At 34.8% G+C, this 14,939-nt stretch overlaps 1 protein-coding gene across 1 annotated transcript; it reads left to right on the top strand.

Annotated features, from left to right (window-relative positions):
- The first annotated feature begins 8,419 nt into the window (after positions 1-8,419).
- LOC107639534 (uncharacterized) lies at positions 8,420-12,340 on the top strand. The gene is made up of 6 exons (XM_088485800.1): positions 8,420-8,533; positions 8,653-8,919; positions 9,005-9,116; positions 9,980-10,094; positions 10,287-11,249; positions 11,927-12,340. Exons 2-6 carry the CDS (start codon positions 8,793-8,795, stop codon positions 12,149-12,151), a joined length of 1,542 nt encoding a protein of 513 aa, XP_088341926.1. The 5' UTR covers positions 8,420-8,533; positions 8,653-8,792; the 3' UTR covers positions 12,152-12,340.
- The last annotated feature ends 2,599 nt before the right edge of the window (positions 12,341-14,939 follow it).

The raw sequence follows: 14,939 nt of genomic DNA, 5'->3' as shown, positions 1-14,939 counted from the left end.
TATTCTGGCGCTGTTGTCGCCAGTTCTTCCGAAGGGTCGCCTTTTGGGAGATCGTGTGGTTCGTCATGGAGGGGAATTCGTGCGTGGCCGGGGAGGGGCCACGGAGGCTTCCCCTCTGTGCTCGGTCTCACGGCCTGTTCCCCCTGGGCCCAGTACAACGTCCATTCAGGCAATTACGTTCCCCACAGACGACGCCAATGTTCGGTAGGTCGGGTACCGGACGGTTCGGGTTGGTACTTCGATTGATGAGAGGGAAATCGCCTGGTTCCGGGATGCTGGGTTGTAGGGAGTGCAGCTGACGTCCCGAGCTCTTCGTATGGAGAAGAGGGGGTATCACCTGCAAAGACACTCCGACGCTCTAGTCAGCAAAGTGTGCAAGTGAAAAAGGATGAGTGGTATATGACGTACCTTGGGGGAAGGGTAGGACCTTCCCCATATATATCATGTCAGAGGTGGGCCCATCAAGGACAGGCCCACCTTCCTTGATGCTTCCTTCCCAAAACTGTAACGTAGCTGTCAGGGACGCGTGTCCGGATCGGCGACTGAGCGTCTTGCTCCTGACCGTCCGAGTGGGTGGTGCTCGGGTCGGGGCGGTCCGCTTGTGGTTTGGGCCAGGCCGTAATAGGAACTTATAAGTATAATACAACTATCAAGATAAAACTTACATAATTACATGGAGCCTTTTTTCTTCTTCTTTATAATATAGTGCTTTAATAGATTGTTTTCCATATGCTTTTATGTTGTTCTATTTGGTGGTTTATTCTCTACAGGTGTTGGCCATATATTTTGGCTTGGGTTCTTTCGTAAACTTTAGTGTGCGATTGAGGCTTTGGCGTCGTGGCAATTTATTTACCTTGTAAGTAATTATGTCTGAATTTTAAATTTGATTGAGACTAAGTAGTGAATAAAAACTTTTGAAAAATATTGTGTGCAAATAAAGATGATAATGGGTAGAGTAGCATAGAGTTTAGGTTCAATTTTAATTCTATTTATGGGTTAATTTTTTATTGAAACTATTTAATCCTATTTTATTCGCAGATTTATAAAATGTCAATCCTAATCCTACACAGCCTCAATGTAAAACCTGATAAATTAATAAATAATTAACTAATAAATTAATTATGAGTCAAAGAAATTAAGAAATATATTTTATAAGAAGTAAAAGTATTTAAAATATAAATTTAAACACTAATTTTAAATATTTTTAGCCTGAAATTAGGCCAACATACTAAACCGATTGAACCGGACCCAAAGCCCAACATATATAAGCTAAAATCAGCCACCCCTTCCCCTTTCTTCTTTACTATTCACACTGAGTTGAAGAAGGAATGGAAGAACCCTAACTTCCATTTTCCAATTCAATCTTTTTTTGTCCATAACTTTTAATCCGGAGTTCCGATCGTCGTATTGTTTGGGGCCATGCATTCGTCTCGCCAAGCTCTTCAATTTTATTTGAACAAAGTGGTAAGGTACTTTGTTTAGGTGTAATCTAGTATTGGATAATCATTGGGTTTCATCCCAATCTTCCATGGGTAAGGTAAGAAAACTCTAACCCTTGTGAATTAGTGAATTAGTAAATCTTAGTATTGATTATGATGAAATTGTATGAAATTAGATTGAATACGTGTGAATTGAAGTCAAATTGGTGCACTTGAGCGCTTAAATTGGAGCTTTGGTGGCTGGGACTAGCTAAATTGGCAAATTGAAAACTTGGAGGCTTGTGGAAAAGAGGTTTTCGGTGGTGTTTGAACTTAGGGAGAAACCAGCCAAAGTATGGTTTCGGTTTCTTATAATTAATATATAATGCTGTGTGAAACATAGGCTAGTAACCTTTAAAATAGGTTTGAATGATATGAATTGGTTAATTTATGAACGAAAATTGTTGAATTTGGTGTTGAATGTGTAAATTGTGAAGTTAGTGATTTTTGTGAGTGAAATTGTTAATTGAAGCTGATAAAGTGAAATTGAATGTAATGAATAATAATTGTGATGTTATTGAATGATGATGAATTTGATTTTTAATGAAGATTGATGAAAAATTTTGGTTGGAATTTGAATGGTGGATTGAATTGGTTCAAAAGTGAGAGTTTAGACTTGGGTTTGAATGGGTTGATAATTTGAAAATGATACTTGTTAGGTATTGAAGGATTGAATTTAGTATAGTTGTGTTGATATTGATTTGGTCATGAATAGTTTTGGTTTGAATTGTGAGTTTTGAAAAACTAGAGGGTTTGTAACTTTTGGTAAAAATCAATTTTTGACTAACTTTGGTGGGTCATAACTTGGCTTTCAGACTCCTAAATTTGGTGAAACTTATTTCAAATAAAAATTAGGTCCGTGAAGTTTACAACGTTCAAAGAATGGACTGAAAATTTTTTTAACGAAAACGTTATGCACGTTTGAAGTTTGGTGAAAAAAATTAATTTTTTTAGCTTAACAGCTTTTTGGAAAAAACCCATGTTTATGCGTAAGCGGAGGCCATGCGTACGCGAGAAACTGGTTCTGTCTAGCACTCATGCATATGCGGAGGGCATGCGTATGCGAAAATGGCGAGTTTTGAACTCTCGCGTACGCGGAGGTGTCTCGCATACGCGACTATGAAAAATTTAACAATACATGCGTACGCAGAAGGCATGCGTACGCATGACATCCTGTTTTGCAGAAAATGTATTTATGTATTTTAAAACATTTTTCTAGCATTCTAAACCTCCGGAAACACTATTTAAGATTTTTCTAGCTAGTGATTAGGATTTTAGATGAGCGAGAGAGTATTGAGTGAAATAAAAGGGGTATTTTTTGTTAGAAATTTAGAACAGATGACTTAGGACTATAGAGTATTGTGGGTGGATTAGCTAGAATGTTTTTGTGGAATGTATTTAGTTGATTAAAGAAGACATCTCGGAATATAGTGGAGATAAGTTTGAAGAAGTATATTTTGATTATGAAAATATATTTTGATTATAAAAGACTAATTTGGGCATGATTGTTTCATCTTGAGAACTCTTTTTCAAAAGTGCGACCCCAGTATGATGGTGGAAGGTCAGGATCCCCTTCTTTGTTCCTCTTGGTATTGTAAAATCGCCTCCAACGAGATGATGAGAGGTTAGGATCCCCTCCTTTTGAGCGTGTGGCGCAACTGCACTCTACAGGGAGAGGGACGCTGGGCTTGTGTTGAGAGAAGTTGGGCGTGGGTGTCAACAAGGAAGGCACGCCGGGCTTGTGACTATGGCCATTAGGCGTGCAAGATCACATGAGGGGATGCCGGACTTGCATGTGCAGCTATTGGGTGTCCATGTTGGGCTGAGGACGACTACCAGACGTTTTTGTTTGAATGCTTGGGCGTTCAGTTTGGGCCCGGTTGAACTGTCCTTGAACCATATATGTGTTTTCTTGTTAAAAAGCTTCAATTCTTGCTTATTTTGAGACAAACTCTTGAAAACACAAAAACACTAACCAAACTCCAAATACTTGATTATTTATAAAATTCTATCAGAAAACATAAGAAATTTAATTAAAACCTAAAAAAACAAATGAAAAAGAACCCTAAAAAATTACTTAAGATGACGTGTCCTCAAAAGTGTCAGTACCTCTACACTAAAGCCATTCAAAGAATATGAATAAAAGAGTACTCTACATTTTCTACAAAGGAAACCACATCAAGTAGCAAGATTCAGAAAGTTGGACTGATATAGATAAAAATAGAAGTTGAAATTAGTAAATATGTTTTAAGGTGGTCGCAAAACTCTCGCATGTAGCCTAACTGAACTCAATACTGAAAAGTTAGAAAGGTTTTGAAATACCTGGCAATCTATAAACCCAACAAGCCTTTTACAGCCTAAGATCCGCAGTTCATCTACCTAATTTTTTTCTTGAAGAGTCCGAATGATCCCTAATAAACTATTAGTAAAAAGTGGCATGCAAGGTTAAGAACCTATTATTAGTTAATAAAATGAAGTAGCACAGTAGAAAGTTAAATGAAGTAAAAACTGACACTACTTGACCCTACTTCCTAATAGAAAAGAAAATAACATAAAAAAAAGTATTCTTTACCTCTTTTTGAATTCATAATTTATATAAAGGTTTTTCATTATATTCTACGTCTATGAATAATCCCGACCCTCCCTCTCCCCCTCTCTCTTCCCAAAAAAAAAAAAAAAAAAACAAAGAGAAACTAACTAAATAAAAAGAACCACTCATACCAATTAATCGATGGAATATATGAATTAAAATTGTATAAAAATTTGCACCTGCTCCTTATACGACAATAACAATTTCTTATGTATACACAAGACAACAGTCACTGAAACCGATTCAACAATTAACAAAACTCCTGCATATTCATATTCATATTCATAAACCAATTCAGAAAATCAATTCAACATATCAATTCAATCACTACCATATTTATTTTTAATTAGCTTATGAACCAATCAACAATAAAATTCACATCAATAACATCAAGGAATCAACCTTGAAAAAACAAAAAAAAAATTTAACTGTTATTCCAGAAGCAGAACGTGGACGACGAGCAGTAGTTCAAGTAGCAAGGGAGGGATGGAAGCGTGGTGCGGTGAAATGCGAGTAGTGGATGTGGATGTGGATCACACCAGGCATTGGGTGCAGTGATGGCAGACAAGTAGAATACGAGGCAGAGGGTGATGAGCACGCGAGGGACGACGAGCACGCAATGGACGCCGAGCGGAGGAGACGCAGTGAGATAGGACCGTGCAATGGATCTTGTGGGAGCTCAACAAAGAACTTAGGGATAGGGCTGTGTGAATGTGGGGCAAAATGACAAAATTTTTTTGGAATTTTCGAAATTTGGAGATGTTATCAATTAGGTCTCCTACTTTAATGGTGAGAATATTTATTTTTTTAATAAAATATTCTGTTATTTCAAACGTTTTTGTCATGGTAGGGACTAAATTGAAAAAAATTATATGGTATAAAAATTCAATTAAAAAGAAAAAAATATAGAGACCTAATTAAAAATTCGGTAAAATTATAGGAACCTGCAGAATAATCAATTTTTTTTTTACTTTAAAGTATTGGTTTTTAAGTATTTGTCTAAAAAAAATATATAAAAAAAATATACTTGACAAAATCACTAAAATGAGAAAATAAAAAAATTTCATAAAATAAAAGAAGGGAAATTCACCGATTTATTATTAACCGGGGCCTGGCGGTGTTGGTGTGGGTGGGGGGCAGGGGCGCAGTGGTGGATCAGCAGTTAAGCACCAATCATAAATGCTAAATATTTTGTTCACAAAGTTTAATAGCCCTCAGAAGTGGGACCCGCACGAATCAGATAGGAGCGTCTTTCCTCCAATCCAAATTTTGAACCGCACGATACACGAGGCCCCATCATCTCTCACTTAATTACAGCCGTTCGATTTTACCCTTTCCTACATCTCGAGGAATCCAACAGCCCACGTTTCATGTTTGAGTGTTTGACCTATCACCCTTTTTGAAATATGCCAATGCCAATTGCTAACTCCTAATTGCACCTCTGCCTTTAAATTTCATTATCAAACATTAACTATGGAAATTGAATGATTCTATTTTATGTTTGTTTGATAATCAAATTAAATTAATGGATGCAATTTGTTTACTCAAATTTTGTTTGGCCATTTCGTTGGTTGGTGCTGCATGTGATGTTGTGCAGGTGTATGAATGCTGAGAATGTTTTTCTACATTTAATAATGTAAGAATAATATGGCTGATTTGTTTTTTAATTTCTTTTTCATGTACTACCAATTAAATTAGAATTTTTTTTATGAAAAGAATTAAATTAGAGTATTTCTAACAATAATGTTTAAAAAAATTTACAAATGAAAATTATTTAAGTTTTTCAATTTAATTCCTCAACTAATATCTTTAAAATATTAATTAATTAAATAAACCAATTTAGTAATTAATATTTTAAGTTTTTTAGGTTTAATTTAAATTACTTGTTAATGATTTTATTAATATAAAACTTAACAATTGTTAAATTCTTTGAACATTTTAATGTTCATTTTATTAACAGATTTTTTTTTTAATTTTGCCAAGGAGTGCTTAAAGAATTAAGTCACCTATGTTAGAAAATATTAATATTTTTATAATATATATTTAGCCGAATAGATTGAATAATTCTCAATCTTAAGTATTACATAATATACTCACACACACTACCACACACTTATACACATATTTAAATATTCTATCTATTTTTCGGTGATCATCAAGATTTGAATTTAAGTACAACATATTAACAGACACCATATTTAACCACTCAACCAAAATCTCAGTTGTATAAATATTTTAACATCTTAATAAATTAACTAAATCCTTAAAAAGAAAAAAAAAGATAATGGACCATATGGTGCTCCCCTTTTCACCTTTCTTGATCATGGTGAATTGGCAAATCCGAGCACCTAAAAGGGAAATAGAGCTATTAAATCTTGTACTATATGCATTCGAGTTTGAGAGTTACATGGTCAAAAGTGGAAGAATATGATGGGTGATTTGCGTCATGATTGAGCTCATTTGAAATTTATACCGTAAATGCAAACAGGGACAAGAAATAAATGCGATGGAGAGTTTCATACCAAAAGCGTGACCGAGGCTTTTTATATGCATTATTTCCATATCATTATTATTTTTAGGCATGATTTTGTGTTGCAATTCAAAGTTCTTTAAATAGTTATCTTATTCAAAGTTTGAATTTGGATATTTATTTTTCTTTTCTAGATACGTCCTATCTACCATCGCAAAGAATTTTTTATTTTTATTTTTTTAAATTAAAAGTGAGACTCAAATTTATAATTTTTAAGTAAGTATGAAAAAATTATGTCATTTGAGTTATAGTTTGTTAGCCCATAAAATTTTTTAATTATACTCTAATTAACTATAATAATAATATGAAGAGAATTGTCTACATTATTATATCATCCTTTTTTATTGGTCTATATCATCCATTTTCTATTTATTGAGAATATTAGAGAGACAAAAAAATAGTCTAAAATTATCTTATTTAATATTCATTAATTATTTTAACAATTAATAAATGTTAAATAAAGTAAATTTTGACTATTTTTTATTAATTATTTTTTGTTACTAAATATTTTCGTAATTTTATTAAGATAAGAAAATACAAAACACAAATTTACAAAAGTAGATTTTAATATCATATTAAAGTAATAAAGTTAAGTGAATATAGTTCAACTATAAAAGTTATTATTCTATGAAAAGTAAAAAAAAAAAAATATCATTTATAGTACCTCTATATATTAAGAATTTTTAACATTTCAAGTAGCTTATATTTCATATTATTTAGGATATTATACTATCTTTTCAAGTACCCATATCTCTATTAATTAATTTACACACAATATGTGTACTAAACATTTAAGGTGAGAGGAGTAAAAGGTAAATTTAATCTAAATACTTACAATATTTTAAAGTTCTAAAATAATTATATATACACAAAAATTAATTATTAAATCAATTATTATGTATTTTTATATAAATATATATAGTTTAATTTATTTTTAATATATATTTTATATTATTAATAGTCAATTTAATGGTTGATTTTTTTTTTGGAGTAAAGTGACACTTAGGTCTAAGAAGATTTCGACTTCGGACTAGTTAGTTCCCGAAAAAAAAATCAATTTGATCCTTCTATCAATTCATCAACTAAAACTTAACGGTGATGTTTATACTGACGTGTCTATCTATGAAAGATAATCATGTATATAACAATTTTTGTAGCGAAATTTCACTTATTTTAATAGAATTTGTAATAAATAGAGAGCAGTTAATAAATGGTATATGAAAACTCAAAAGATAATAAATACTTCGCTGTCTAAAATTACATCGTTTTCCTGCTCATATAACAGTAATGAGACATGCACCACTGTAAATAATAAAACACATGGATAATTCTGTTTCATTTCGCACTATTAATTGACAGAAGAATATACATATCTACCGTTTGCTATCTTAAAGAACCTTAATACTTTTTTTATTATTTTTAAAGACTAATTAGTCCAAAGTCAACATTTTCAAGAATTTAATTGTCACTTTATTTTTTTTTTATTTTTATTTTTTTTTGTATAACTCTCATGATTCTAAAAATTATATAAGCATACCTTGTAATAGGAAAGAGAAAAGAATTTCTACCCGAATAGGGGGCAACTTCATTAAACTTAAAACATGTGAAGCAACTTTAATGCCAATTCAAATTTCAATATTATAGATTTAGGAAGATTAAGAAAAACCCATTTCGAATTTCTTAATGTAATAAATAATAATGTCAGCAGAACAATTAAATAAACCGCATAAATTGAATTCAAATCTAGTCTAGTGTTGTTTTTTTTTATCTTTGGTCTATGTCTTCCATTTTCAAACATCTGAATGCCAAACAGTCAACTACGGACAAAGTTGCACGCAGCAACAACCACCACCACCGCAGCTTCCAACATTGTCATAGCAAACATAAGATCAAAATCTTCGAGCACATTCAAAGCACAACACACCAATCTACCTTGTACATGTGATCTGAATGATTGATTGATTGATTGATTCACCTCTCTCTCTTGCTGAGTTTCTTAGCTTATTGGAACTTTGAAGGCAACTTGTGTTGACACCATATCTATTCATTCTTAGATCCTTGTGATACCCTTTTGGCTCATCGTTCTGATTGAAAGAGTTCAACTTTGGAACTTGGTGCTTGAGGGGATAATCAAAGGTGTGATCTTCTGAGTTCTTGTTTTTAACATCAGAAGAGGCTTCTAGAAGCTGAGGTGATGGTGATGAAGGAGAGAGATGAGGAACTTGCCTTGTTCCTTGAGATGAGGAGGAAGGAGAAGGAGAATGAGAAGAACAACCTGCTCTTTCTCCAAGATTCTGAGGAACTTGATTTGTCCAATTTGGGTAAGTTTCTTTTTCTTTTACACGCCCCTTTTCTTTTTTCATGGTGCTTTATTATGTGAGCTTATGCTGTTCTTGTTCACTGCAGAATCCAGTAGAGAGAACTCTACCATTTCTAGGATCGTATCTTCAGTGCCTCCTAGGAAGACTGGGGTTGAAGAGTTCTTGAATTCGGAGAATGATAAGTCTGATTATGATTGGTAAATTGGGTCTTTTAATTTTTTGTTAATTGTTTAATTTGAGTCATACTCATATGAGAGTATCTAGATCTTGTAGATTATTATAATTGGATTCAAAAGGGAATTTTAATTAAACCTTAATTTTCTTGTGGGCCACTATTTTTATAGCTGATCTGGTGTGGAACTGATAGTAAATCAAAATGGTGTGCTAGTTTAGTTGAAAGTAGTTAAAATAATGAGATGAGAAGTATATAAAAATTGCAGATAATTATTTCATAAGTTGGCTTTTAGAATGATAAAAGTGTATGATTGTTTTCTTTTTGTTTTTGTTTTTGAGCAGTCCCCACTTGAGATATCTTTTTATGCTTTAAACCTTAATTGTCTTTGTTCTTATCATTATTCAAGCATGATGAAGGGTTCATAATTAATTTCTTTCAATCATCAGTTTAATATCATACATTGTTAAGGAAAGTTAACTACTTTTATCTACATGAAAATATATGATTGGGTGTTGGTATAACTTGAAATTTCCGATTTCTAATTTTAACATCAAAGTTGATTCTGGTACCTTTTCTGATCCTCCAAAAGAATTAAGTTGGCATCAAGCTTTAGTTTTCAAATATACTCCTTCAAAATATTCATATTGTTGCTGATTTCAAAAATTGAAACCTTAAGAAGTGGAAAAACAATTGTATTCTCTTTGTCTGCAACACACCAAGTTGCTTCTTATGTAAATTTGGACTTCTCTGCTATGCTGAAATTGTCTAAACTGAATAATATAATCACATATGACTCATTCATATTTTCTGGATTTTTGTTGCATTATAATCTGTGTCCATTGCAATGGCATCCATCGTTCTGACGAGAAGTTTGTTCTGTTTTAGGCTTCTTTCGCCGCCAGATGCTCCTCTTTTTCCAACTCTTGAAAAGGAACCACATATATCAGTAAAGAGCGAAGCAGAGATTCATAAAACTCGTCCAACGGCATTAAAGCCTAGGGTGTGTATGAACAATTTAATCTATCTTAATTTGTGTATGCTGCAAAACCATAACAATTGGTTGGATGCACCAACCTCAAATTCAATTGACAAGTTATCTTTTAAAATTCCACATATGAATATTTGAGACATTCTGTTTTCTTTCTCTAGTTGATTTGATATGTTCAACTTTCTTGTTATTATCATGTTACAGGTTTCTAATATCCAAGTAGAACCTAGTTCAAGAACCAAGTCCAATATAGTCACTAAGAATAATGTAACAATGCCAGGGCATGGTTCTTCCACCACTAGTAACAAAAAGCCTTCCTCATCTGGGCCTCCATCCTCGGCTTCCTCGAGGTCTTCAACGCCCTCTGGAAGGTCAACATTACCTTCTACTACTAAAACCTCTAGGCCTTCCACACCTTCCTCCAGGGCCACCTTAACATCTGCAAAGCCTGCAGCTCCATCAGTGAGATCATCCACGCCTACTACTCGATCCACTTCCAGGGCCTCAACACCAAATTCAAGATCTTCTTCGACAGCTCCTAAGGCTTCTCAAAGATCAGCAACACCTAATCTTAGATCATCAACCCCATCAAGGACACTTGGTGTGTCTGCTCCTCCGACTAGGCCTTCTTCTGCTTCAAAAGCACGCCCTGCAGCTGCAAAGAATCCGGCTCAGTCGCGTGGTATCTCACCATCAGTTAAGTCTAGACCTTGGGAGCCTTCACAAATGCCTGGATTTTCTCTTGATGCTCCTCCGAATTTGAAAACATCGTTGCCTGAAAGGCCGGCTTCAGTCACGAGGAGTAGGCCTGGAGCACCTAGTTCCAGACCACCATCATCTTCTGGCGAGGCTACCAGCAATGAAAAGCCTAGAAGGCAGTCAAGCGCGCCGTCCAAGGGGCGGCCTTCAACCGGGTCTGCCTATAGTGGTCAGAGCTCCTTGCATGCTTTGAGTAGAGCTCGTTTCACTGATGGCGACGAAGATAGCCCGGTTGTCATTGGGACAAAAATGGTTGAAAGAGTTGTGAACATGAGAAAATTGGCACCTCCTAAGCATGTTGATCATCACTCTGCCAACAACAATTCTAATGGAAAATCTTCCTCTGGTAGCTCTGGATTTGGAACTACACTCTCAAAGAAATCTTTGGATATGGCAATGAGGCATATGGTATGTTCATAACTTTATGCATTCTGTTTCATGTGTCGTTAAAATAACTGCTAAATTAGTAGTACATTGAGAGTTGTTGCTGTAAAAAATTAACTTAAGCAGATCTTGAAGGTTGTGATTTTCATACCCGGGAACTTTAGGATTGGTTTCTCTCTCTTTCCCCTTTCAGATATTCATCATGATGGAAGTTTTTCTCTGTTTTTTTGTTGGTTAGAGAGAAATTGAAAAATGTCGTTTATACGAAAATGTTTGGTAACCAAAGAAAATTAGCCAAAAATAGCTATAACTTGCCTTATTTAGTATTTATTAATTGTTGCGACAATTAATGAATACTAAATAAGGCAAGTTCTGGTTGTATTTTTTGTCTCCCTAGCATTACCAATGGGCATAGAGAGGACAATCTCTATAGGTGTATTTTCTTTTAATCTAACTAACGGATGAGATTAAATCATTAATAATTATGAATAATTACAGTTAGACAAGAATAGAAGTTTATATTATAATAAATTTCCAACAGTTGCCACTCTCTAGAAGTAACTCACTCCTACATGGCAAGAAAATATGGTAATCATGTGTTGCTAAAATACACGAGTAAATAAGATTACTTGAGTTATGTCTGTTTCATATTAGGCAAGCCAGTTACCAAGTTATCTCCGGTTTCTTTTCTTTGTTGGCAGGATATAAGACGAAGCTTTCAGGGAAATATACGGCCACACGTAACAAACATTCCGGCCTCTTCCATGTACAGCGTGAGATCCGGTGGTTCCTTGAAGAGCAAGGCAGCTGGTGTTTCTGATTCTCCTCTTGCCACAAGCAGCACAGCGAGCTCTGAACCGAGTGTCAATAATAACTCCATATCTTGTGACGGAAGCGAGGTTGGAGAGAGCAATTTTGGAAGCTAGAGGTGAAATTCGCGAAGTGCTCTTGCCATTTTATTTTCTTTGCCGTAGAACAAGCGCCAGCGCATTTTGTGGAATCATGTTCCTGGCAAAATGTACTAATGGTTGAGCCTCTGAGGATTGTTTGTACAAGACATTTTACTTCAAAGTTTAAATTGATGAGCTCGTTCAATTGTTTTATTGAACACTAAATCTGCTGAAAGGTTCACAGTTGGAATCTAGAACAGGTTTAGGCTTAAATAAGTGCAACAGATCAAATTTACTTGAACATCGTTTCTTTGATTTTTAACAAAATAATATCTCTTGTTTTCAAGATTTTGTAAAAACAAAAGTTGAAATCATTAAATCTGTTTTTATTATGCTTTTCTAAATCTTGTAAAAGTAAGAAACATTAAGAAGAAATCAAGAGATTATAACAGAAAGAAAGCAAATCCTAAAGTTTCTTATGGCTGGTTTCTGTCTTTGAAGGCTTTTCTTTTTAAGTTTTAACAGACTTAACTGCTTAGTCTTGCCTGTTATGTAAAAAAAGAGAGATGAATGATTATTGATATTTCATCTAATGAGGTTTTATTTTGTTGGATTTCAAATCATGTAACTATAGTATATTGGATTTCAATTCACGTAATATAATAAAACATATAAATAATAATTGATATTTTGTCATTATTAAATAATAAATAGAATAAAAAATAACATTAAAAAGGATTAAAAATATTTATTGTTAGAATTTGTGCACATTCACAGATTAAAAAAACTAAAGAATAGATCGACATGAGTATAAATATTTATTGTAATTGTTTTTTGGACACGGTGAAATGTTTTCAGAATTTGTTCCGTGCATTTAGTAAGAGCTTCTTACATTAAAATTTTGGTATTCTTCGTTTTAGAATTCATTGTCAATCAACAACATTGTTACGATATGGATGTCCATATCCATCTACTCAGCATGATTTATTCTTCCTTTGAAGTTCTATTGGGAAGCACAAATATTAAAGAGTGCATGCTTTTCCAATATTTGTAAAGTGAATCTTTTTACTAGTATAAATAGAGGAATAAGGCTGAGGCTTCGATACACAAGCAAGTAATAAGAAATCAATTCTCTTTTTATGTTGCAATAAAATACTCTTCTCTTTATATTTCTACTACAATTCTTTCTCTTCTTTTATTTTATAAGTATTTTAAACACTCTTTTCTATTACTCTTTACATATAATATTAATAGCAATATTAATCATCTTTATTATATTGAGATAGTAATTATAGTACTAGAGTCTTCTATTTATACTTCTTTATTTGATATTTATTTTACAACACGTTATCAGCACGAGACTCTGATAAAATTTTTAAGAAGACTCAGATAACAAATTTTTATTATGTTGAAGCTCTCTCATCTTGAATTTAATGCTCTTGATATATCTGGAAATAATTATTTATCATGGATACTAGATGTTAAAATCCATCTTGATTTAATGGATCTTAAAGATATCATTAAGGCTGAAAATAATGCATCTCAGAAGGATAAAGCCAAAGCCATTATTTTTCTTTGTCGTCATGTTGACGTATGATTGAAAAGTGAATATCCCACATTAAAAGATCCTGCAGATATGTGGAAAGACCTTGAAGAAAGGTACAATCATCAAAAGACGGTGATACCTCTTCAAGCCCGATATGTTAGAGAAAACTTTATCGACCTTCCATGCCTCGAATGTGCTCCTGCAGTACCAATCGAGAAAAATAATTTAAAAATAGCCATTCCGGCTCACGGTTCAATCCAGAACCAGCCAATATTCATAATCATACACAGCCATTCCGGCCCATAACAAAACAACACTTCAACCATTCTACATCATCAAATTCATAAAATCGGCATTTAAGCCACAAATCACTTTTCTCACATCCACTCGCATCAGTATCCATATGTAATAATTCCAGTATATAAGAATATAGTTTTTGGAAAGCGCCCCTACCTCAAAATGCAAATTCATAATCCAAACGCCTCATAAGTTCTTTTTGCCTCAACTCGAAATCAAAGGCAGCTTCAAAGCACAGCCCCACACATTTTCGCAGCAGCATAAACAGCTCGGAATAACAACACGAAGCAGCTGCGATTTCGAACCGGCCCCGGCAACAGCTCCGGCGGCGGCCAGAAGCTCCGGTGGGTCATCTATAAAAACCGCGCAGCATCAAAACCTTCTCAAAATCTAAAATGGCAGAAACCTCAATTAAAACCCTTACCGGAAGAGTTCTCCGGCGACGGCAGCGAGGTTCTCCAGTGACGGCAGTAAGGTTCCCCAGCGACAGAAACGGGCGAAAGCTCCGGCGATGCTAACCGAGGCTTGCCGGTGGCAGAAACGGTATCGATAGCTCCGCGTAGTGGGTCGCGTTCCTGCACGCGCCACTGGTCCGCATCTCCCACCCTCAACATCGCGCGACCTCTCTCTCTCTCCTCTGCGACGGGAAATGCAGCGACAGCCCGGCTCCTCACGCGCGGCGGTCCGGCACGATGACGCCGCGACAGAGTCTCCCTCTTTCTCTGTCTGGTTCGGCAACATCAGCAACAGGATGGACTTGATGGAAAGCAGAACGGCGAGGCTGATCAAAGAAAGCACGACGCCGACGGGCATCACGGCGAAGGGCGACCGCAGCAACCCAAGCCCCGCGAAGTCGGCAGCGGACGTGTTTCTGGGCAACGGCAGTAGCGCGTGGTCCCCACTCTGCCTCCTCCTTCCAATGGTGGCGAAACCCTCACTCTCGAATCTCCCCTTTTTCCTGATTCTGTTTTCTTCTTCCAC

This window comes from Arachis ipaensis, chromosome B4 (genome assembly GCF_059453495.1).
Source record: "Arachis ipaensis isolate K30076 ecotype BB chromosome B4, ASM5945349v1, whole genome shotgun sequence".
In the NCBI taxonomy this organism is placed as follows: Eukaryota; Viridiplantae; Streptophyta; class Magnoliopsida; order Fabales; family Fabaceae; genus Arachis; species Arachis ipaensis.
The sequence above is the reverse complement of the archived record's forward strand: the minus strand, read 5'-3'. Positions and strand labels throughout refer to the sequence as shown.